Genomic DNA, 24,452 nt, shown 5'->3' with positions numbered 1-24,452 from the left:
GCTAAACACAGTAGGATTTTATCTCAGTTTATGGGACTAGTTTTAGTCACAAGCACTACCTCTGAAGCCTTGTATCAATGACAATTATTTTGGCTATATTGGAGTTGATTTGAAGCAGCCTAATGGCCGGACAGGGCATGAACTGTGTGTGGACCTCATCTCTCGCCTTACACTGATGAAGGATATCCTTTATTTATTTCGTATCAAATGCACGTCATTCCTTGCATTTGATCTGTTCTCTTGCGTCTGACGAATTATCTTTCAACATCGACTTCATAATAAGAGAAAACTACAGCTGGTTCCACGGATCTTCATTCAAGAGAGATTTACAGATTTATAAATGCTGGAACGCTTACAGTTGATACCTTTATCAGGAATACGATGATTAGCAAGGAACAATAGTGTAGTGTTCAGTAGGATTCTTGAACAATTCACTACCAAATCGCTTCTTGCTCTTGTGATAAGTATGTTGCAAGGCAACTATTTTTAATGTACTGTGATCCTGCCAATAAGCTATATTTCACATTCCTCAAATCAGGGTGTGGATACAGGCGAAGAAGATCTTGATAGTCTTCAAATGTGAAGACTACACCCATTATGTTTCATGGAGCAAATATTCCCGTTATCCTATGATCAATTTTTTTTAAATACATGCAATGAAATATTAATGCAATCACTAAATCATATAGTGTTTCTCCATGCATTTAAATATAATACTTTGAAAACCGAATCAGTCGCTAAACAAAATATTGAGCTACTTTAACTACAAATCCAGAAAATCATGAAGTTGCTGTTTAGTCAGTTTATTTGTTTTTGTACTGAGGCAGGTATTTTCTCCCCTGATTCCATGTATGACTAACCATCCTGTGAGATGGGGATATTAGATGAACTAGACACAGAAATCACAATAAAAAAACAATAGCGTATATATCAAATAAATAAATCCACAAGAGTGGATTTATTCGGGCGCCTGTTAGGCGCCCGACGTACCACAGCTTCCCATATTACTAAATTATAAAGCATCAATTTAGGTCACTAGTAAATATTGTAATTGGAAATAGCTTTTCCCCAAGATGCCTGTACAATTACCATCAGTTTAACCACGGTGTTTGTGTCTAATATTACAATGGTAGCAGTGGAGTGCGTACCAGTTATTACAATGGCCTGTGTGTATTTATTCATTAGATGAGCTTACAGCTTGTTTTTTACCTATATTGTGTAATCTTTCATATATAACAGGATAACAGCACATTGTTGTGTATACCTAAGATTGTTAATAAAAAAAATTACAAATTCGCTACATTTAGGCCGTCAGCTCGCTACTTTCAGCAATTCGTATCTGCACCTTGCGCAAAGTATGTTTGCCCGAAACGCTGTACATATTAGTGGTTTTAGGCGTAGTATGTACTAGCTTTATCTAGAACTCCAACCTTCTGTTTGTAACTCATTTCAATTGTATGTACTTTTACCTGAATAAACATTATTATTATTATTATTGAGGTATTCTTACACTACCCTTTTTATTAGTAAAATTAGATATACAGAGCAAAGTGCTGCTACCCTATTTTGTATGATATTACACAGTGTAGATCAAGAACTTGCTATAGGTTCACATATTATTTCTATTCCCCATTATTGCGCCATTATATTCCCATTATTCTCCCTTATTGCGCTTCCTGACGCTCCTTTCGCGGGATTTAAACATTGACTACTCTGATTGGCGGACGCACCCCCTGGCTCTCTACCAATCACAACCTGTGTTTACGTTTGGCTTCGCGTTTCAAAACCGTGCAGGACAGAGGTCTTCTCCGAGTGAAAATTTTAAGAGAATAGTAATCAAGTGAGGGACAGAGCTGTTAATATCGAGTCATCACCGCCACTTAGCGCGCCGCCGGTGAGTGCTGCGTCACATGTTGCGTCTCCTGCAGCGTCCCTGGAGGAAGTGGTAGTGAGAATTAAGCTGTAGCCGCGTCTCTCACTCCCCCGGGGTGCGTCTTGCCTTCTCGTACCAACTCTCGAATGGCTTTTTTTTTTTTTTCGTTTCACCTCATATTGTGTTCTCTTTCACCTGTGCTTTGTGTTTATTCTCATTCACCTGTTCTTTGTTTATTGTTTGATGTGTGTCGCTTATTGTTTTGTGCTAATTCTGTTCCAGGTGTTTTTCCTGTTTCATCTGATGGCTTCGGGCCATGCACACTGCCTCATTGAGGTATTATTATTCAATATGTATTTATGTGCCAACTATTCAATCTGATGCTGAATAATAATAATATCTTCAGAAGGATGGATTGACAGATTTTTAGATTCAGCTACTGGAACAAGTTCCATGTAGCATGGGCTATGGTGAGGCCGTAAGTGAAGCCCGTAAGAATGTAAAAACTGTCTTCTGAATTAAATTAAAATCATTATTATGGGACAATAATTATTTATAATATGCCAAAGACATAACAAAGAGTCTGCCAATGATATTAAAATATTAATTAAATATTACCTACTTAAAATTGTTAGATTAAGGACCTGCCCGAAACGCTGCGCGTACTAGTGGCTTTACAAGATTGTAAATACTATGCTATGTATTCTCTCTAACCCAATGTACCTTCTTGTATATAAATAAATAAATTAAACTAACCTGGCCTTACTTAAGCTAAGCCAAGCATACCCAGCCTGGGCTCTGGTCAAATTTTATGTAAGTAACTTTTACACGTTAAGTGATTTATTCAGACAATAATGAAAAATATAAAAAGTAAACTTATAATTAAAGAATTTGCTGAGTACAGTGGGGCCTCGACTTATGATGTTAATCCGTTCCCAGAGACGGATCGTAAGTCGAAGTGATTTTTTCCCATAAGAAATAAAGGAAATTGAATTAATCCGTTCCCCCACCCTCCAAAATATTAACTTACAAAATACATTTTATACTGAATACAATTTTGTTTTCTAACTTCAATACAGTAAATATGCTTATCTTACTTTTATGGAGGACTCGATGGATTATGGAAGATGGTGATGAGGGGGGAGTCCCCTTCCATTATAACATCAGGCAGTGATCACTTTTCTGGGATACACTGGCATGTTTTGCCTGCATACCACTAGGGCCTGCTTGTGGCTCACCGCTTGCTTGTCTTACTAAGAATCTGTCTAAAAACACTTGTTTTTCCCTACATTTTAACACTTGCCTGTATCTTGAGGTTATCTTAAGAAAGACATCACATTGTCATTTAAAAGGTCAATGCAATAGCCTGCTACAGCTTTATCTGGGTGAGTTTTTCAACAAAACTTTGCAATTTTTCCCATGCTTCACACATTTTCTTTATGAGGAAGGGATATCCTCTACTGCCTCAACTCACAACTATTTTCTTAGGTTAGACCTTACCACTGACTTTCTGTGACCCATGGCATGATATATAATAATCAGTTTTATGTTCAAAAAGTAAAAATCGCCACAAAAACGGAATTTCTTACAAGCGTGATTGTCACTGAGTGGGCAGCTCTAGTAAACTGAGGCAGGTTGGCCTGTGTGACCGGGAACCACGCACTCGGTCGACCCAAACGTGTACCAACAAATATCATTAGTCGACGACACTCGTAAGTAGTCACATTTTTCGATCAAATTTACATCGTAACTCTAAATTATTGTAAGTCGGAGCAATCGTAAGTCGAGGTGCCACTGTACTTATTTATTGCTAAGTGAACAGAGGCATCAAGTGAAAGAAATTTGCCCAACTGTGTCCTGCCTGGGGATTGAATTTGAGACACTATAATGAGCTGATGTATACTACTGTGCTTGGTACATTGAAGTACTGTATGTACAATTGTGGAGCTGACAGTACTTAAGAGGCTGGCACAATTACAAAAGTTGTTAAAACTACAATGACAAACTATCAGAATCAACCTGCATTAGATAATCACCCCAGTCCTAACACTAGGATTCTAATCTAAAATTCGTTATGATATACTGTTATCACCTGCCCCCGTTCCTTTGGTATAGCAACCTGTGTTTATCTCGCCAAGTCTAAACTCCTACTGATGTTCCCCTGTCCTCGTTGCATTCACCACACTTTAGCAACACCCTAAACTCCATACAATGTCTGTAATCATTGCACTATGTATAAATTACAGCTGCAGGTTCTGAACAGTATATTCTACTAAAAAAAAATTCTAGGGTAGAATATTAATGATGGGACAATTAATTGAATTGGTATTGAGAAATAGAAGAATCTTGTATTTTTCAGTAATTGGGATCGGTATAGTATTAGAATAGAGAGAAATTAGTTATGATTTCTGATTCTTAAAAGGATTAACATTTAATAAAATAAATTTTTATTTTCAAGTAATAATTAAAATTTGTTAAATTACGATTAACAATCAAGTATTACATTAAAAGTTCTTTATGACCTGGCAACTGACTTTAAAAAAAGCCATTGATAAATACAAAATTTGGGATATACTAATGACCACAGAACACACAGAATGAATAAATATATTGGGAAAACTAGCAGTCGACTATCTTTATTCTATATTGTTGAAGATAATAAGCTTATAACACTCTTGAACTATATCTGCCCAAATTATCGAATTCCTTCCAGAAAATACTGTATTGAAAATAATATATTGTGCATGATATACAGTATATGTGAGCATTAGAAACAGGAAGAAATTAAGTGTTGTGCATTCACCCTATAAGTGATTGCTGGGCCACTAATACGGCAAATACGTCGTTGGAGTTGCTGTTTTCTATTCTTAAATCTATTCCAAATTTCCTTATATTCTTAAATTAATCTAATTATAATATTAATACATTTTCCACGGTCATAATGTAAAGCTTTAATTTTTCCGAGTATCCAGATATATTTTTCAAAAGCATTTGAATCAAGGCTTTAGTAGAATTGTCATTGGTACAGTATTGGAATCGGTAGATTTTAGTATTGTCCCATTATTAGTAAAAATTTGAAATCCCAAGAATAACGTCCCAGGACTTGTATTTCATTACTTTACCACCACCTGTTATAATTGTTGGATTTTTCTCATTTCAGAATTAGCACGATGTCTAAACTGCCATCTGCAACCAGCCGTCTTAGGGCACCTCAGCCATCAGGGCTTAAACTCCCAGGCTCGCCTCTAAAGCGACATGGCAGTGGCAATGACATATCAATCTCATCAGAGAAGAGATTGAAGCTCAGTTCATCTAGCTCTAATGGTACATGAACGGTTTATTTTTGTACAGTAGTTATATTTTAGATATTATTAATAATAATATAATAAGAGGAATAATCTTCACCCCAGCTCAACTTTAATACTAACTATATATATATATGTATACTGTATATATAATTTTATTATTATAATAATAATATAGAGCACAATTCTGAATTTCACTCCTAAAATTGCTTAATTGTTAATATTCTTTCCAAACAGAATCTGAAGATTCGGCAACAGAGATGCGACCCACTGCAGCAAGGCGCGGTGGTCGGCCACCTGCTCCTGCTGTTGGAAAGCTTCGTAGGTAAGTTGTAGGTACAAATTGTGTGTAATAACTGACTGTTGACATGTAGGTATCTGCTAGTTAAATTAGATCTAGTTTTGCTGGGTGTGCATTACAATTCTCATTTTTGTATTGTATTTTATGTTAATAAAGTTTTTTGAATATACTGTAGATCTGTCTCCATGGCTAATCTATCGGCCCAAGGACTAAGAGATCGGAATTCTGGGAGGGGTGCCTTTACGAGAGCTGGTACATCATCGCTCAGTCTCACTGGTCGCCCCTCAAATATATCTGCTTCAACAGCTCGGCTGTCATCAGTTGGTATGTACACAATTATACTCTCAGTACAGTTTGTTTTTTGTCTGATGCTGTAGGTTTTCAATAATGCTGGAGTGTGGTGGTCCAGGGTTTCTGTGATGCTGGAGTGTGGTGGGCCAGGGTTTCTGTGATGCTGGAGTGTGGTGGGCCAGGGTTTCTGTGATGCTGGAGTGTGGTGGTCCAGGGTTTCTGTGATGCTGGAGTGTGGTGGGCCAGGGTTTCTGTGATGCTGGAGTGTGGTGGGCCAGGGTTTCTGTGATGCTGGAGTGTGGTGGTCCAGGGTTTCTGTGATGCTGGAGTGTGGTGGGCCAGGGTTTCTGTGATGCTGGAGTGTGGTGGTCCAGGGTTTCTGTGATGCTGGAGTGTGGTGGTCCAGGGTTTCTGTGATGCTGGAGTGTGGTGGGCCAGGGTTTCTGTGATGCTGGAGTGTGGTGGTCCAGGGTTTCTGTGATGCTGGAGTGTGGTGGTCCAGGGTTTCTGTGATGCTGGAGTGTGGTGGTCCTGGATTTCTGTGATGCTGGAGTGTGGTGGGCCAGGGTTTCTGTGATGCTGGAGTGTGGTGGTCCAGGGTTTCTGTGATGCTGGAGTGTGGTGGTCCAGGGTTTCTGTAATGCTGGAGTGTGGTGGTCCAGGGTTTCTGTGATGCTGGAGTGTGGTGGTCCAGGGTTTCTGTGATGCTGGAGTGTGGTGGTCCTGGATTTCTCTGCACAAATGGGCAGAATTTCTTTCACTGATGCCTCTGTTCACCCAGCAGTAAATAGGTACCTGGGAGACAGCTGCTACGGGCTGCTTCCTAGGGATATGTGTGACATACACGTATTGTTGTACTCGCCTAGTTGTGTTTGCGGGGGTTGAGCTCTGGTTCTTTGGTCCCGCTTCTCGACTGTCAATCGACTGGTGTAATTGTGCTTGCAGGGAGGGGGATTGAGCTTTGGCTCTTTGGTCCCACCTCTCAACTGTCAATCAACTGGTGTACAGATTCTGGAGCCTATTGAGTGCTATTAAATCTACATTTGAAACTGTGCATAGAATCTGCCACCATCACATCACTGCTTAATTTATTTAATTTGTTAACTAGTCTGATGCTGGAAAAAAATTATTTGTCTGTATAATCTGGGTACTAGGTTTCCACCTGTCCTAGTCTGTGTGTGCATGCGCTGGTTAGAGAGAGAGATATGTAGTATACATAATGGAGGAAAAATAGATTGGTTAGAAAGGCGGGGTCCAAGAGCTAATAGCTCGATTCTGCAGAAACAAATAAAAAATACACATGCACACCGACCCACAGTGTGTTCCTACTGGTTGATCAATATGTCGATCAAACTTGGGATATTTTAGCAAGCATTAGTTTTTCAGAGTAGAAATTTGTACTAAGAGTATGGTTGTGAATGTATAGAAGAGTTGAAAAACCAAACAAATAAGTGTGCCTACATGTATTTGTATTTAAATTAAGGATAGGTTCCCTGTGTTTAAGTGACAAAGCTTTCAGTGTTCCAAATCCTGAAGCACAGACCAGCACAGTTCTCTCCAATATCCCAAAATATGGAAGTAGTCCTGTGAATTCTGAAACTCCAGATATGAACTGTATTGAAATAGGAGGGCAGCTGGTAGATCTCGGGGTTCCAGGGTGTGCGAGATTTATAGCAGAGGCTCTGCTGAGATCAGAAGGTAAATTGTTTCTTGGTATACATCCTCATATTTGACCTTGAAATCTGCATGTAGGCAAGATTGACTATAGATGTATTGGCACTTCGATTTGTATGAAATACAAGCACCTTTGTTATTATTTTGTTTAATTTGGTCACCAATCAGTGTCTCGGTCCATCTTTTTCCAACTTTGTCTCATTCACTCACACACTTTCACTCTCTGCAGTCAGTCATTATGCAGTACTTCATTAATTAGGACAAATTATGTCCTATTAAAGTAAAAGACAAGTTAGTGATCACTGTATTAAATTGATGAATTAAACAGTTTAGGCTATATTCTTCACTGCATTTTTCTTCAGAGGCAAGGCTGTATGTTATTACCATAAATATAGAAAATTTTACCATTATGAGTCATTTAGTTTCTTATATATTTCTAGTTTATACTTGATACTATTCACACCTCGGTTGTATTCCATTGTTGCTGTATATGTTGCACATGGCATGCGGTGTATGGCATGGCACTCGAGATTGTATATTCATAAATGTGACATGCACATGTTACAGGAATTGGAGGCCGCAAACCTGGAACAAATATAACAAATCGTGTCAACAATATCCACCAGTCCTCTGTAGGTACCAAGAGCTCCAAGCCGACACAGATACTCAACAAGGACAATGGAGAGACAGTTAGCAAAGGTTAGTACAGTAGTATGCATATTTCTCTCCTAAGTATATATACTTAATTTGCACCTTCATTTTATATTAATTTGGGGTTAAATCATCTTATTGAATGTTAACCCAATTTTTTCAGAGGTTCTGTTTTAGCATTTTAAATTTTTTTGGCTGCAATTAGAATGATATTAAATATAATAAAATAGGAGTTTTGGAATAATGTGAAGTGTGGTCAAAAGAATGGTGAATTTAGATATCACATTTTTTATTGTTGGAGTTAGGGAAGATAGGCATATGATATTGGGAGTTTCTAATAAATGTGTATTAAGGAAATGTTGAAATAGTTTGTAAAGTAGATACTGAGGTGGGGACTTGAAATATTTATTTGTAACACTAGTTCTATACATGCTGAATGAATGAATGAATATGAAAGTAATGGTGTAGTAGTCTAGGGTGTTCACTTGGGAGTACCAAGTGAGTGGGTTTGAATCCTCCTCATGGCTCCTATGAATTTTTCTCAAAATATGTAGATATAAATAACTTTGTGTTTGTGTGTAATTGCCTAAACAGTTACTAAGTATAGTCATAGGATGAGAGCAAATAGCAGATATCTATCATATTACAGTGAGGAACACAAATGCGAACAAGCCTGAATGGTCCCCAGGACTATATGCAACTGAAAACTCTCACCCCAGAAGTGACTCGAACCCATACTGCCAGGAGCACACTGCTGGCGTACAGGATCCCTTAACCGCTCGTACAGGATCCCTAATAGTTGTTCCTCATGTGTGGCCCAAAGAATGAGGTGATTTGATAAAATACCATGCCCAAGATTACCAACCGAGTGCCGGCGGGGGGATGGAAATAGCCTCGGCTACCATCTTCCTTTGTCCAGTCGTGTTGGTCGAGCAGTTAAGGGATCCTGTACGCCAGCAGTGTGCTCCTGGCAGTATGGGTTCGAGTCACTTCTGGGGTGTGAGTTTTCATATGTATATGCAATTATATATATATATTTGTATATTATATATATATATATATAATATATATATACTATTTCACATAATTTATAGGTTGTGTGTGACACATTCTCCCCCATTCCACTAGTGCTATATAGTCATAATGACTTGGCACTTTATCCTAATAGTTCCCTTCCCCTGTTCCACATTCCACGGTACTCTATGCAATTCCTATATTTACAACTGTAAATTCATTTTTATTTTGTTGGGGGGTTACTGTGAGGTTGTTTGGAGGATCAAAGACTCACGGCCACATCTCTAACCAGGCCTCCTGATTAGTGGTTTGGTCAATAAGGCTATTAGAGGCCATTGCATGCAGTTTGACATGTGAATTACAGCCTGGTTGATCTGGTATCCTGTGGAATTGTTAATTAAGTTCCATTTTGAATGCTGTGAGAGGTTGACAAATTGTTTGTGCCAAACCAAATTTTTCATAAGCCCAAAAGTTATTTGGTAACTACTCATATGTTGATTTGTATTGCCAGGAAAGCCTAAGAGAGCAGCATGGGATCTGAAGGGACGCCTTCAAGACATGGAGGATCTTGTCAAGAACCAAGCAGTACAGCGGGATGAGTTGTCTGCCACACTTAAGAATTATAACTCGCGGATAGAAAATTTGGAACTTGAGAAACAGGATCTTAATAAGAATCTGCAGAAGACACAGACACTCTCTCAAGCACATCAAGAAGAAGTTGACCGACTCAAATATAATCTTAGGTGTGTAATTATTGTCTGTTAAATATAGTTATGAAATTTAATATTGTACCTTGAAGCTGATAATTTTTATACCATTATGTGGATGTGTGTGTTTTGGAAGATGAAATTGACTGGGAAATGTAAGATGGTGCCTTGCAAAGATAAATGTACAAGGTGTGAAAGCTATTACCAGCTAAGGCAAGAATGTAAGTTTGTTGGTATTTACAAATATAAATTTATACTGATTTCTTAGCATAAACAGATGTTTTTGTCATGTGGTAGATATTCAAGCAATGGTTAGTTAGAAATGATAAGCTGGCGAGTGCTGTTGCATGGATCTGTGGAAGAATGAGCAGATTGTTGTGACAAGGAAATAACAAAGAGCTGTTAGGACAAGAAAGGTAAGAATCACATCACAGTAAATAGGTATGAGGAAGTTAGGCAACTATTGTGGGGTTGCGTCCTGGGAAGGGTTAGTGTTGGTTGACAAAGGAGGACCTCGGTGCACCTAAATATGAGCTTCCTGTCCCTGATAATGGAAATTAATTTTGTTTTAATATATATTGCATCTGTGTAGTGCATAATAACCAAGATTCTGCAAAAATGTTAAATATTAAATCCATGTATCTCTGTACAGAGTTGAACTTGATGAAAGAAGCTCAGAAAAACGACGTTTTGAAAGTTTAATTCAGAATTTTGAATTCAACCAATCGTCCCTTGAACGACAAATGAAGTCGCTGGAGGCTGAACTTTCAGCACGACAAGAAGAAGTGTCTGGACTCAAGGTTTGTAAATAAATTAATAAGTTGCATGGACACATTATACTTTGTCTTAATGAATGCTGCAGTAGAATTGCACCATTTATTAAAGAACTAAGTATTTTGGTAAATATTTACTTCATTATTTCCTTTACCAATATTATCACTATCAACTCTGCAAGCTGTATTACCTTGCCCCAGGCTCTCAATGTAGATACTTTAACCTATTTCTGTGCCTTTTCCATTATAAATAGCATCTAATTATCTATTTTCATATTTCTGTTGTCATTTTTCTTTTCAACTATATCGCCTAGCAGCAGTTGTTCCATCAATTCTGTGGTACAACTCTGGCTGCGTGAATATAATTACTTCCTGTTCCATAGGCTGAACTAAAGATCTGGTATTCGGTGACAGGGCCTTGCAGATAATTCTGCCATCTAGGGATTTCAATGCATTAACTTCATAGTGTGCAGCGGTATTATCAAGCTGCAATTAAACTTTTATTTTGTCAGTCATTTATTGCACCATTGTTTGTATTCTGAAATATGTTGATCTGGGATGTTCCCACTTGATCAGGTACAATCTAAGCATATCTAGTTAGACCTTTACTGCATTGTTCTCCCATTTTCAAGCAGTTGCAGCCTTACCCCCATGAAAGTAGGTAATGGGGTAATGTTTAAGATAGTTTGAAGAATTTGGAATACTGTACATGTCTGTCAGTCTATTAAATTCATTCATTTGAAAGCCATCAATTTCCTGAAATTACTGTAATGTGATGTTTAATCAGCAATTATGTTCAGTCAACAGTATCGCACCTGACGAGTGCACAAGCTGGAATGGGATCAGAATTGTCCACAACAAAGTTGCTTCTCGAGGACCGTAATAAGAGAGTTACGGAATTGGAAGAGAAAGTGGTTCAGCAGAAGGAGCTGATCGAATACTTGGAAACTAAGCTTCGGGAAGGGGAGAACGCGAGGAGGAAACTCCATAATCAAGTTCTCGAATTAAAGGTATGGTGTGTTATTACTGTAATTTGATTATGGTTATCAGATATTCATTTGTGTAAAATGTAATTAATGTATTTCCTGTTGAATGTTGCTTTTGACTTGGCCAAAATGCTGTCTTATTTGTGGCCTTGGGGGGGGGGGGGGGGAAATGACGTACACAGTGCAATAAAAATGTATGATGATAAAATTTAATACACTGAGAAATCACAGTAACGTGATGTATCAATGAGAAAATCAGTAAGAGCTGTGATGAGGATTCGAACCTATGCGCTGGGTATTCCCAGACACACGCTCTGGACTAATTGTCTAGAGCATGTCTGGTGATACTCAGTGTATAGGTTCAAATCCTCATCAAGGCTCCTACAGATTTTCTCATCAAATTTAATGTTGTGCAAGGAGTACATGTTGACCAGGTCACGGTCAGAGCTCAATCCCTGTAAACTTGTCAAAGGACAGTGTCTATGAACTCTGAATACCAAATAATTTATATTTAACAGGAAGACTGTCAATGGCTGGCATATGGCAAAACACAGATGATTTAAAATGGTGTGTTTTTGGTATTTATTGACTTGGATAAAGCAATTAAAATTTAATAGAGAATGATTTAGGTGAGGTTATCATGTACAGAGTTGGCCAAGTTCTGTTAAAGTTGTAACAAGTTTTAGTTTGTAACAATATAATAGTTTGGTAAATTTCAGGAACAAATTTTCTAACTCTTAAATGACTTCACTTGTTTGTGATTACCTCATGTTCAGGAATTTCCATGTGCATTTTTTTTAAATTTGTTTTGTGAGATTTTTTTCCATCCATACTGTGATGTAGGACTTTTAATTGTGAGCCGTGTTAGGGTTAAATGCTGCAGCACCCAAATGATTGCCTCCAAGAGTATCTTCACTCTGAGCTTAAATATCACATTGTCAGGAAAGGTATTTCTTGCATTTGGTTCTGTCTTTATTTTGTACTAAAAATATATGGCTACATAGATTCGGTCTAAATGTTGACTATAAGAAAATAAGAATAGGATTATGCACTGACATTTCAATAAATATTTGGAAACTGGGTTGGACCACCTGCTTCATTATTTACTGAAAAGTGGTGCCCTTAGGACATAAACACCTAAGCCCCTCTTCCCTATAGTTACTGAATGGTAAGTACAGCTATTGACACTGATTCTCTCTACATCTATACGGTGTTTCAGAACATAACAAAGGGGAAAGGGCTGGTATTTGCAATACATCATTTTTTTATTTTTACAGGGTAACATTAGAGTTTTCTGCAGAGTTCGTCCCTTGATTGGAGACGAGCGTAAGAACAACGGCGATTCAGATGTAGTTCATCATATAAACTTCCTTGATGAGCGAACTCTTGAGGTCGTCAAGATTGGTGGAGGTGAGTTTTACCTTCTCTTGTCGGATCGAAGTGGTTTGGAAGAAAGGCGTCAATGTCATCCAAAAATGATAGTACGTGTGACAGCTATTGGTCAAACATACAAAAGTGGACTGTTGCATCCTCCCAAAAAATCATTATTTTGTGCTACTAATTTTGTAGATTGTACAAGAAAAAAGGTGGGAGAGGGAGGGGGGGAGGAAGGAGCTAACATTGGTTGAAAACCAAAACTTCATTTTTAAGAATGAAAAAAAGTTATAAATTTTCAATTCATCCTGGAATATTAGGACAGACTGAAACATTGGAAGTGTCTCGTATCTCTGTGTCAGATTATTGTTCAGTTATTCCGGATTCAATATTATGACTTTTTAAGTAACATTTGTTTTCCAAGATTATTTTGTGGAAATGTTTGTATCATTAGGTTTTGGGCTAGAAGAGTAGATTCTGCCCTTTATTGCCTTGTGATCAAATCATACCTATTTTATGAATTTTTCTAGATCCGAATGGAAGCACAATGTCTGGCCTGAAAGGACGTGGAAATGGCGCCTTTGAATTCTCGTTTGATCGAGTCTTTAGCCCTAGTTCTACCCAAGCTGACGTTTTTGAAGAGATTTCACAGCTGTCTCAGTCAGCTCTCGATGGGTATAATGTTTGTGTGTTCGCTTATGGACAGACAGGATCTGGCAAGACCTTCACAATGGAAGGTGTCCCAGGTATAGAAGATCTTGAGGGCATGATTCCACGGACTGTGAAGCACCTGTTTAGAACCATGAATGATCTGAAGGATAAAGTATGTATGATTTTTGCTTTGAATATGTACTGTAATTCTTTTTTAGTGAAATGTATATATAAAGTGTTCCTATTAGGGCCCCCACACATTTAGTTGGTTAATGCTTGTTGCAGTATAAAGATTTACATGATGGATTTTAAATAAATTTTGGGTATTTCAAGTAATTAAAGCATCTGTTGATATAATATATTTATAAATTAATTTTAATGCATTTCACCTAAATATAGTATATTATATACTAATAACTATTAATACATTGTAATTGTTAATATTTTTATATATAGGTCCTTATTACCAGGAAATATTCTGTATTGTTTGGAAAAGGGGAATACTAGGTTTGCTTGAAGTGATAAAATGACTTTCTGCTGGAGCATGCATGCCGAGTATTGCCTCTTGCAACTAAGCCACCGCTTTGGGCTTTTGTTAGGAAGTTCAGTTTGAGTAGATCGAGTCCTCCTGGGTTATGTGAAGTCTTGTTCTCCTTTTGGGTACTATGGTGTCCTATGTATGACATGCACCTTATGAATGTTTTGTCTGTTTTGCATATATGGTACAAATATTTGTTTACAGAATTAACATACAGTACTATTATTGGCCAGCATGTACATGTACAGTATTATTTTATTTTAGGATGCACTAGACAAATTATTAGTAAATATTTTAACCTTTTTGATTTTCATTTAGTGTATCTTCTTGAGTTAATCTTAGGCTACTCTTTTGTAGGCTTCTCTTTCACCTGGTTTAGACACAAATTGTATAAATATTTCCTAATATTACATATATTGTAATTAAACTTTTTTTGAGTGTAATTACCTGAGTGCAGTTACAGGATGAGAGCTATGCTCATGGTGTCCAGTCTTCCCAGTACTCTGTCATACAGAGTACAATATGCTTTGAAACTATTGACGATTTTGGCCACCACCACCACACTTGTTCCAACTGTCTACCACTATTTTTGCAAAAGAATACTGTGTGTGTGTGTATATACACACTTCATAAAAATGTTTTCCATCCGCACCATAGCTCCCGGCTCAACCTACCTTAGTTTGTCTTTTCTATAAAATTTCATAGTTATAGATTGTTAAATTATTTCAACTTCAGGATGTTCATAGCATTTACCATCAAAACCAGACCTCCTTAATAATTTAGTGGTGTGTGTAAAATACTGTGTTTATTTAGTGCAACATTGATTTTTCTAGGTTTGTCTGTCAGTAAGTAGTATGGTATACTTTGAATATGGGTAATTGAAGAGTAAGTTAGGGCTGGCAGTGAAGGGCTTTCAGGCATCCCCTTCACACCAACATTGATAAGCATGTAACTTTCCAGGTTTTCTGTATTTATTCTCGTGTAAATAAACCTGCTATTTCACGTTACGGTGATATCTTTGTTTTTCATATTTAATCCGTTCTCAGAAACAGTTTGTAAACTGAAATGACTTTTCCCATAAGAAATAATATAAGTTTAAGCTCGTAAACTCGTAACTTTTGAAATTGAGCTTGTAACCCAAAAAATTTGTAAAGAGGGACGTTTATATCTCGAGGTTCCGCTGTATTTACAATTTAATTGCACAGTTGTTTTTGTCTAGGATGTTTGTCTCCCACTCTCTTGCTCTGTTCCTCACTTATTGACTTGTGTTCAAAGCCTACCCACCTCAGCTTTTATGGTGGGAGTAAAGCTTGGTTAGGTTTGTGCATACCCACAATTGTGCATTAGGGGCCTCGTAGCCTGGTGGATAGCGCGCAGAACTCGTAATTCTGTGGCGCGGGTTCGATTCCCGCACGAGGCAGAAACAAATGGGCAAAGTTTCTTTCACCCTGAATGCCCCTGTTACCTAGCAGTAAATAGGTACCTGGGAGTTAGTCAGCTGTCACGGGCTGCTTCCTGGGGGTGGAGGCCTGGTCGAGGACCGGGCCGCAGGGACACTAAAAAGCCCCGAAATCATCTCAAGATAACCTCAAGAAGATAACCACATGTATAAATACACGATCTGATGAAACAGCACTTCCTTCTGTTTGAAAAAGCCTAGTCCTGTTTGGACCTCTCGGCTGAAGGGTTTGGGAAATCAAATTGGAACTTTAGGGACAGATATCTGGTTTCTTGGGACTTCTCTGGTTTGTTTACCTCTCCATGATCCCAAAATCTTTCGATGCGATAGTCTGTAATGTGTTACGAGAAACCTGCGTTATTGATGGTGGGTTCACTCACTTGCTACTGTCCTGCTTCTCTAGATATGTGAACAGGACTACCACTTTGAAAGATTCATGTTATGATGGGAGGGGGTTTAGTCTTCAAGTGATGTAGGCCCTAGATGGACTGTAGCTTTTGTGGTTTTTCTTATGCCTGCAGATTGCCACATTGGACCACGGGAGTGTTGAGTAACACTTTAATCGTTCGTCCTTTTCAGTTACTTGTGATAGTTCTAAGATAGGTTTTAAATTTGTATAGACTTATTGTTATTTGTCATTTTATAAATACTTCATAAATGTTATTGTTGCAAATTTGACTGGCATGGAAGACAGGAGGCGTGTCTCTTTCTTGATCATCGCCATGTGATCAAACCACCATTTAGTGCCTTCAACAACGCCATGTTTTATAATGCCTAATATTCTTTTTCTCTTCATAGGGCTGGATTTACACAGTTGAAGCAAGCTTTCTAGAGATTTATAACGAAACCATTAGGGATCTTCTTGCCTCTTCCAAAGACTCCAAAAGTCTTACCTACGAAATTAAATTGACTGACAGCAAAAAGAATGAAACCTTTGTGAGCAATCTAAGAGTAAGTAACTTGCTAAGTATCCCCAATTGGCATACTTTCTAAATTTTTGTTCATTCATTCATTTAACATCATTTTATTCCATTTTTCCTATTTCATGGAGTTTAAGGAATTAGCCCATAGAAAAAATTAGTAATATAAGGAAAGGAGGTTTTTGATTTTAAGAAAAATGGCAATCGTTGCATTAATGGCATTTATATTACACCACACTTGCTTATGGATTTCCGTAATTATTTATTTATTTTTTCTCACAGTACCATACACAAACCATAAACAGTATTTTCAGATAAATTTAAAATACCAGAACACAACATACCATGCAACTTTTCACATTATAATATCCTAAGGCTTAGCGGTTACCAGAAAGTAGCCATTGAACATTGAGGTTGCCAATTCCATTATTTTATCAAGCCAAAGTGTGATGAGCAGATACATCATGTCTTTTGTAAAGCTATTTATAAAGAATAAAAGGCATGCCCCATGATGTGTTAAGACTTTGGCAGTGTGGCCTCTGTGCATGTTCCTGAGCATGAAGAGCCCAGCAGCATTCTGGGCTCCCTCAGCCATGCAAAAAAAGTTTACAATTTTCTCAGTTACATGTTTCATTGCAACTATAAATTTTGTGTCAAAATGTTTGCAAGGGAATTGTTTAGAGAAAAGCACAAGTGTATTTACAATAGATTATTTGTGACAGCAATGGAAATACAAATATTTATGACTATCAATCGGTTGATATGTTTTAGCTTCGTCGTAATGTTTAGTTGGAGTATGGGCGATGCATTTTTAGCACCATTTGAACACAATAGTTATAAATGTTCATTCAACCCATTTCCCAACTCTCAATATTGTTCTTGTATTAGTGTACTGATTTACAGATTTACAGATCCATGTCAGACTGGTGAAGTCTGGCATACTGAACCCAGACCTGTTCCACAAGCCAGCTACTTTCCTTGTAATTTAATTTCTTTGCTCTTTGTGTATGTTTATTATTTTCTTTTCCTTGTTGCATTGTAATTAACTTTCTATTATCACTGTTTATGAGGATCTCTCTTTGATATACTTCTGTCAATACTTGTCAGGTTGTGAAGGTGACAGATGAGACTGAAGTTCATCATCTTTTACATTTGGCTCAGCAACAGAGAGCAGTTGCTGAAACTAAAATGAACGAGCGGTCATCTCGTTCACATTCCGTCTTCCGTTTGAAACTTGTGGGTTCAAACAGCATTACATCTGAATCGTGTGAGGGTAAGACTGCTCTCTGCTCTGTTAATGTGGTTATTGGGTACAATCTTCCCATTATGAATGCATATGGTATTTATGGATTATTATTTTTCTTGTTTTGCACAATGCCCCTGCAATACTGTATCTGGATACTGTTATCTATTTAGAGAGAGTAGAAGTATTTTGGCAAATCATTGCTGAGGAAAAGCATTGAACTTTCTTTAAAATGAGTGCCATTGTATTAAACCTTTACATGCAAGCTGTGAAACAGGATTACATCCTGTGCTTACATTTGAAAAAGCATCCTTGTCAGTGTTATACAGTAGGTACTTGTAAATGGAGCAAGAGCCTTGAGGAATACTTTGAAAACTAACAGGTACATTTTGCTTGTACAAGTTAAGGTTCTTGGGTAGATATGATACGACGTACTGTATAGTATTTAGTTTCAGCCTTTTAGTTAATATTTTATAACCCTTAAAGAATGGTTATTGTCAGATGTTGATTCCCAAACCAATGTAGTTACCATCCTCTGCAAATTTTAGTTAATTGCCTAATTTTTTTTACAAATAATGTAAATATTGCTAAAATATATTTATATGGATATATTGAAGTTACAGTATTAGAATTTTTTAATGTGTTTTGTTAATTTTTTTTTTGTAATTGGTTACTGTGTGATAGGGTTATTATTTATTAGTGGCCTGTGGTTATCAAAATGCAGTATCACTATTTGGTCTTTCCTGTCAGTGTTTAAATCTATTCCTGTGCTACATTCCCAGACAGAATAGTACCTGTAACAAAGTGGTGGGTACAGGACTCATCCCTTGAGTTATGCCAGGAAGAGTTTTACATGCAATACAGGTGTACATATTACATTGTAGGCCTATATGTAGTATTGTTTTTGTCAATTATGTGTACATTTATTGAGTTATTCTACATATTATGTAAACGCAAGTTAAGCCGTGAACATAAAACCCATCCAACTTCAAGTCTCCTCACCCCTACAAAAGAGCTGGCAAACTTGTGTTGATGGACTCCATTTTTTTCCCCATACAGCTCCCTCCTAATGTGCATAAAACCAGAGATGACATTTGCATGCAAATATATAAATTTATATATTTTTTTAAGTTTTTTTTAACAGCATTGCTTTTACTAAAGTTTTATGCATATTGTGCCCTAGATTCACATGTTTATTAATTTGATTTTGGCTTGTAGATCAATAAGGCATTTATGAATTATTTTAAATTGGGCTTGTGGGTCATGTAGTGTTTTTGTTTAATGTTTTCTCTTGATTCATTGGTTTATTGATTATATCTTGAGGAATGGTATAGAAAGACTTTTCTTAATTCATTCTTAGCTACAGAGTGTATTAAGAGTAAATAAGCAAACTTTCCTAATTATTTTTTGCAGGCACACTCAATCTCGTGGACCTGGCTGGCTCGGAGCGCCTGAAGGAATCCGGCTCAGAAGGGGCCAGGTTGACAGAGACGCAGAATATCAATAAGTCTCTCTCAAATCTTGGAAATGTAATAATGGCATTGGGACAGAAGGTACGGCATAGGTGTTTGTGCAAGAATGGCTGCTTTTATTCTTGATGCTTTATTCTCTTGTTACTCAAGTTAACATTCACCTATCCATTATCATTGCTGTTTTCCGTTGATGGATAACAGGCATCAGCATGGAGACAAAAGGGGAAGTTTTATGGTTAAAGAAGGCTGAAGATTTGTATATTTAAAATTTCACAGCATTTTATAAAATCATTCACACATAGATAGATATTTATATATATATATATATATGTATATATAATGTACATTTACACATACATACAATCCTCCATTCATTTATCATGGCCATACCATCTCTGTATATTTCTGTGTTGTCAATTTTGTAATTTTAAACACTCCTTCATATTTTCATTCTTTACTCTGTTCTAATACTATACAAGTTTATCAGATTAACCATTGAATATTTAGTTTCATATGAAATGTTCTCTCTCCGTTTACTGTACATGGCTCGGCAACAGCTGATATTCATGCAGTGTGCTAGCTGCATCTATTCATAATTTACATAGAATGTCACAATATTGTGGCTGAAAACTATTAACTTTTCGTATGTTTGGGTTGAGTTAATAATCTTAATTTGTTTCCTAACCAGGGGCCAGATTCACGAAGTAGTTACGCAAGTACTTACGAACATGTACATCTTTCCTCAATCTTTGATGGCTTTGGTTACATTTATTAAAGAGTTTACAAGAATGAAAACTTCCCAATCAACTGTTATTGTTATAAACTGCCTCCTGGTGCTTCGGCGCTCATTAACTGTTAATGGTTGTAAACAAAGCTGCCAAAGATTGAGAAAAAATTACAGGTTCGTAAGTGCTTGCGTAACTGCTTCGTGAATCTGGCCCCTGGGTTGTTATTGCACCAGCCACTTTCCTTCGCTGACTTGGTTTATTCTCAACTTCTCTTGCACAAATTTATATTAAATATCACAGGTATTTAAACCAATTGAGTGCTTTTTTTTTATTTTAGCACTTGTAATGATCATATAGTGATGTGCATGATTGTTTCTTAGCTGTGTTAGTGTGTGTGTGTGTAGCAAAGGCATTACCTTATCAATTAAAAATTGTGTAGAGAAAGGTAGGAGGTGGGGTGTAAGAGAGCTAGATGCTCATATTACGTAATCACTGATAGTAAGCACGGTCTCTGCCTCCTTGCCATTCTCTGTACTGTACTTGATTACCATTCTCACTGCTTTGTCATTCTTACTGCTTTGTTGTTATACTGCTTCATTGTCTTTTTGTTATAATACTATTTTGATATGCTGTGATTTAACATACATCCATATCAATATCAATAAATATACATTATGTATTAGCATTGAGGTTCTGTTTTTGTCAGTTTGTCTATCCAAAGTTGAAAGCCAGATGATTGGAGTGCTTCACACAGAATTGTAGGGAAAATAGTATAGGGTACAGGATGGACATTGGCTTGTTTGGGATGGACTAAGTTAATGCTTTAATGTTTTAAGAAATTTTTAGCAATACTGTATTGAGACCCACATCTAATTTTCATGGAGTGAAGTATGGCCCAGGGTGAAATATTGGTTGTGATTCCCCAAGTTTTTCGTGATAATAAATACAGTATACAATTTTTGACAGTTGCTTCAGTTCTTAATATTTTTTGAGAGAAGGGGGAAGAGGGGGCAAATTGGGAGGAGGGGGAGATGATGTGGAAGAGGGACGGGAAGATGATGGGAGAAGGGGAGGGAGGGGAATTGATGGATGAATAGACAGACCTGGGCAATGTTGGGACCCCTCCAAAAGTATAATATATATTATATATAATAAATAAGAGTATGAATAAATGTATACATCATTGTTGAACCTGATTGTATAACATAAAGAAGTATTTACTTATAGTATTGTTGCAATAATTTTAATTTCCTTTACAGCAAAGCTTTATTCCGTATCGAAATTCCAAGCTGACGCATGTGTTGCAAAGCTCGCTTGGTGGTAACTCGAAGACACTGATGTTTGTCAACGTTTCGCCGCTGGAGATGTGTTTCAACGAGACACTAAATTCACTCCGGTTTGCCACCAAAGTTAACCAGTGTCATATTGGCACAGCAACGAAGCAGGTTAGAAAATAAAGAGCAAATGTACAGTACAGTATATGTATCTTGTAAATATCTTCAGTGTACTTAGCCATATATTCAAAATTAATAGTTCAAGTGAGAGGTCAGTTTTATTTTTGAATTTTGTTATACTCTGATTGTAAATATAAATATTAACAGCAGTAAATAATATTTGTCTTTAGATCCTACTGTACATTGTTACACAACATTATCGTGATAATTTAATATATTTTAACTAGGTTTAGATCTGTCATTTTATATGGCTATTAGAGCCAGCTCTTTTACAGTACCACTCACTCATTAGCACAACACTATAAAATAATTAAATACACAAATGTGCAACTGGAGATGGTGTATGTTGAGTGTCTCGTAATGTTGTCTAGTATTCAACATTAGAAGTGGTTAATTTTGGCACGCAAGACTTGATAGGATAAATGAGCAGCAGCACTGAAGATCAACAGTTGTGATTGTGACATTCTGCAACATTATTAACATGTGTTTACAATAGCACCATGGAAATAATGTTATTTAACTTAAAAAATAGTTGTTTTTCTACTACACACACACATGAGAAAATATAATCTTTAATTCATCTCCTGAGTTCTGGGAGGAATATGCATATTAGATTTTAGTTATCATTGGCCCAAACTATTTTCATCATCAATGGATGAGTAATATTTTATCCATAGTATGGACTTTGGACTTTCAAAACTTATGATTGAAATTTAAATTACTGGAAGTCACATTAAATGCTTTTTTTAGACCATATTACCAGTTTTATGTTTTATTCCCATTTTTAAAAGTTTCTTCTTTAAACCAACATTAGTGTTTTGTTTTATAGAATCTTGGTCATTTGTTTGATAACAGTGAACAGCTAAAATGTTAAAATCAAATACAGTATACAACTTTAAATTTATTTTCAATGCAAATCACTTAATCCACATTTACCATGTCATGGTACAGTTGACCGGAGTGCATCTGGGAACATCCAGCTCATGGGTTTGAACCCTCGTCAAGGCCCCGTGTGGATTTGATTACTTCTGATATAAATAACTTTACTTGTATATTTAAGTGACTTGTATTAAATTAATCTGATACAAGTTTTCAAAGTAAATCAAATAGCTGACAACTGCAGTATTAGTCATTTCTTGAGCACTATCGTTGGTAAAACAAATAATTGAATCTTGAGCGTCGGATTGGCTGACGTCTTTCAGATACAATTTTAAATGTTACTGAAGAGCTAGATTTTATGCTGCAAAAATTCATTACAGGCAAATTTTTGCACAAAAAAATATATAGCACCTCAATTTTTAAAAGTGGGACTGATCCTTGAAACTAACACTTTTACTGTGGCACCATAAAAAAAGCACATGCAAATGCCTCTTGTGATGGTTATTTATGTGTAGTCTATGATAAATGTACAAAAGAAAATTACTGTATATTAAATTAATATTTATGTAAGTGATAGCAAAAAGATAGTGAAGTGTGCAAACTAGACACTGGTGGGAAGGACCGCTCAGTGGCTGTAGGTGCCAGAACTAAAGTCTACAAGGTGGGAAAGCTCGGGGAACAGAGATCTACCCAAAACTGATTGAAACCAACCATAACAAATTGTTTTTTTTCCCCAATTATCGCCACTGCTGCCCAGACCTGTTTGTGTGGAGCTATTGATTTACCTGTCACAAAATAGTGTTGGTATTAGTGGTTATTTTGTTTGGTGTTGGGTCGTGCTGATTGCCCCACCCAGATCAAAGCTAAATTTTGCTGCTTGTAGCTTTCTAGGATGCACTACAGTGTTTTTGTGCTAAGCTGGTCTTTTATTTTGCTCCCATCATTATGTGTGTGTTTCCCACTTTGGGGAAGGCTTTTGAGTGTTTCTCCTACCTGTGTCCTATATGAATGCCCACATCTGCAGCTCCTTCTCTGGCTATTGATTAGCATTGGTTTCTGGCTTGTCAGTTCAGGTTCCAAAACATCCTTGGCTTGTATACCCACAGACAACACAGGAGAAAAGTGCTCTGGCAGTGGTATCCTCCGGATATTTTCCCTCCAGGACATTGACGGCCTTGGTGTTTACTCGTACTCTTGCAACTCCGTGGATTTGTGGAATGCTTCCGAGAGCTGTGCTTCATGGGCAAAAGTTTGGAGGTCTTTGTTCCAGGTACTACCTCTATCCCTTCTGGCCATTTGGCTCTGAGAAGTTGTAGTCTATATTCCTTTCTCCATCTTCTGTGACATGAATTTGTCTTAGGGTTTTGAGTTTGTCTGGGGAGGCCCATGTTTGCCCATTACCTTGCTTTGCAATCTTGTTTCAAGGCCTGAGGGTTTTGTCCCTTTCCTTGAAAGTTCACATGGTTTATTTTCCTGTAGGCCTTGTTCAGCGTTGCTTGGCTTGGAGTCCTACTCCATAACTGTTACCACATGTGACTTGGATTAAAGATAGTTCACTTGTTTTTGGGTACTTTTTTTTTTTATACATATCTTCTTTGACACTCCATACTTCATGTAGTAGATCTAGGCAAAGATGACGACATTTTAGTCCAGGATGGACTGAAAATGTTGTAGTTTTTTCATCATCTGATGTGTGGTTTGGTAATTATATCTTCAGCCTCGTTATTGTGACTCATCGTCTGCATGTTTTTCTGTTTTTTCTCGTGACAGTTCTAAGATCTCTTTGGCCAATCTCTTGAGTTTGTGTCAACGCCCCCCCCCCCCCCCCTACCATTCAGCACTACAGTTCCCAGTCATTTGTTGCAGTGCTTCCCTTCTATTTTCTCGCTCCTTGTGTTGGACGGTAGAACGACGGTTTCGCTTAAAATGTTCTCTTTGGCTATTCTATTTTGTAATTTCTTTTTTGTATGCCATTCCAAATGGCATATATTGAAAAGTTAGTTACCTGTGGGTGATTATAAATGTTTTGTAAATTGCTATACATTCCTTTGTCTATGGGGTATGAAAATCGGTCAATTAAAGAACTGAGAAAAGGTTATTATATCATGTAAGTAGGAATTTATCATCACCAGCCTGGTATCCAAACAGTCAAATGCAGT

General features: G+C 37.0%; 1 protein-coding gene across 2 annotated transcripts; it reads left to right on the top strand.

Moving 5' to 3' along the window:
• Positions 1-1,719: 1,719 nt before the first annotated feature.
• On the top strand, positions 1,720-21,571 carry ncd (non-claret disjunctional). 2 transcript variants are annotated; one of them, XM_045766998.2, is made up of 14 exons: positions 1,720-1,894; positions 5,034-5,197; positions 5,416-5,503; positions 5,655-5,803; positions 8,012-8,143; positions 9,621-9,852; positions 10,469-10,616; positions 11,390-11,599; positions 12,853-12,985; positions 13,480-13,772; positions 16,396-16,548; positions 17,625-17,790; positions 19,174-19,313; positions 21,220-21,571. In XM_045766998.2, exons 2-14 carry the CDS (start codon positions 5,044-5,046, stop codon positions 21,415-21,417), a joined length of 2,196 nt encoding a protein of 731 aa, XP_045622954.1. In that variant the 5' UTR covers positions 1,720-1,894; positions 5,034-5,043; the 3' UTR covers positions 21,418-21,571. The 2 variants fall into 2 exon arrangements, with proteins under 2 accessions (XP_045622954.1, XP_045622955.1); XM_045766999.2 differs by having other exon boundaries at positions 1,720-1,988.
• The last annotated feature ends 2,881 nt before the right edge of the window (positions 21,572-24,452 follow it).

This window comes from Procambarus clarkii, chromosome 89, assembly GCF_040958095.1.
Source record: "Procambarus clarkii isolate CNS0578487 chromosome 89, FALCON_Pclarkii_2.0, whole genome shotgun sequence".
In the NCBI taxonomy this organism is placed as follows: domain Eukaryota; kingdom Metazoa; phylum Arthropoda; class Malacostraca; order Decapoda; family Cambaridae; genus Procambarus; species Procambarus clarkii.
This window is presented reverse-complemented; position numbering and strand designations above follow the sequence as displayed.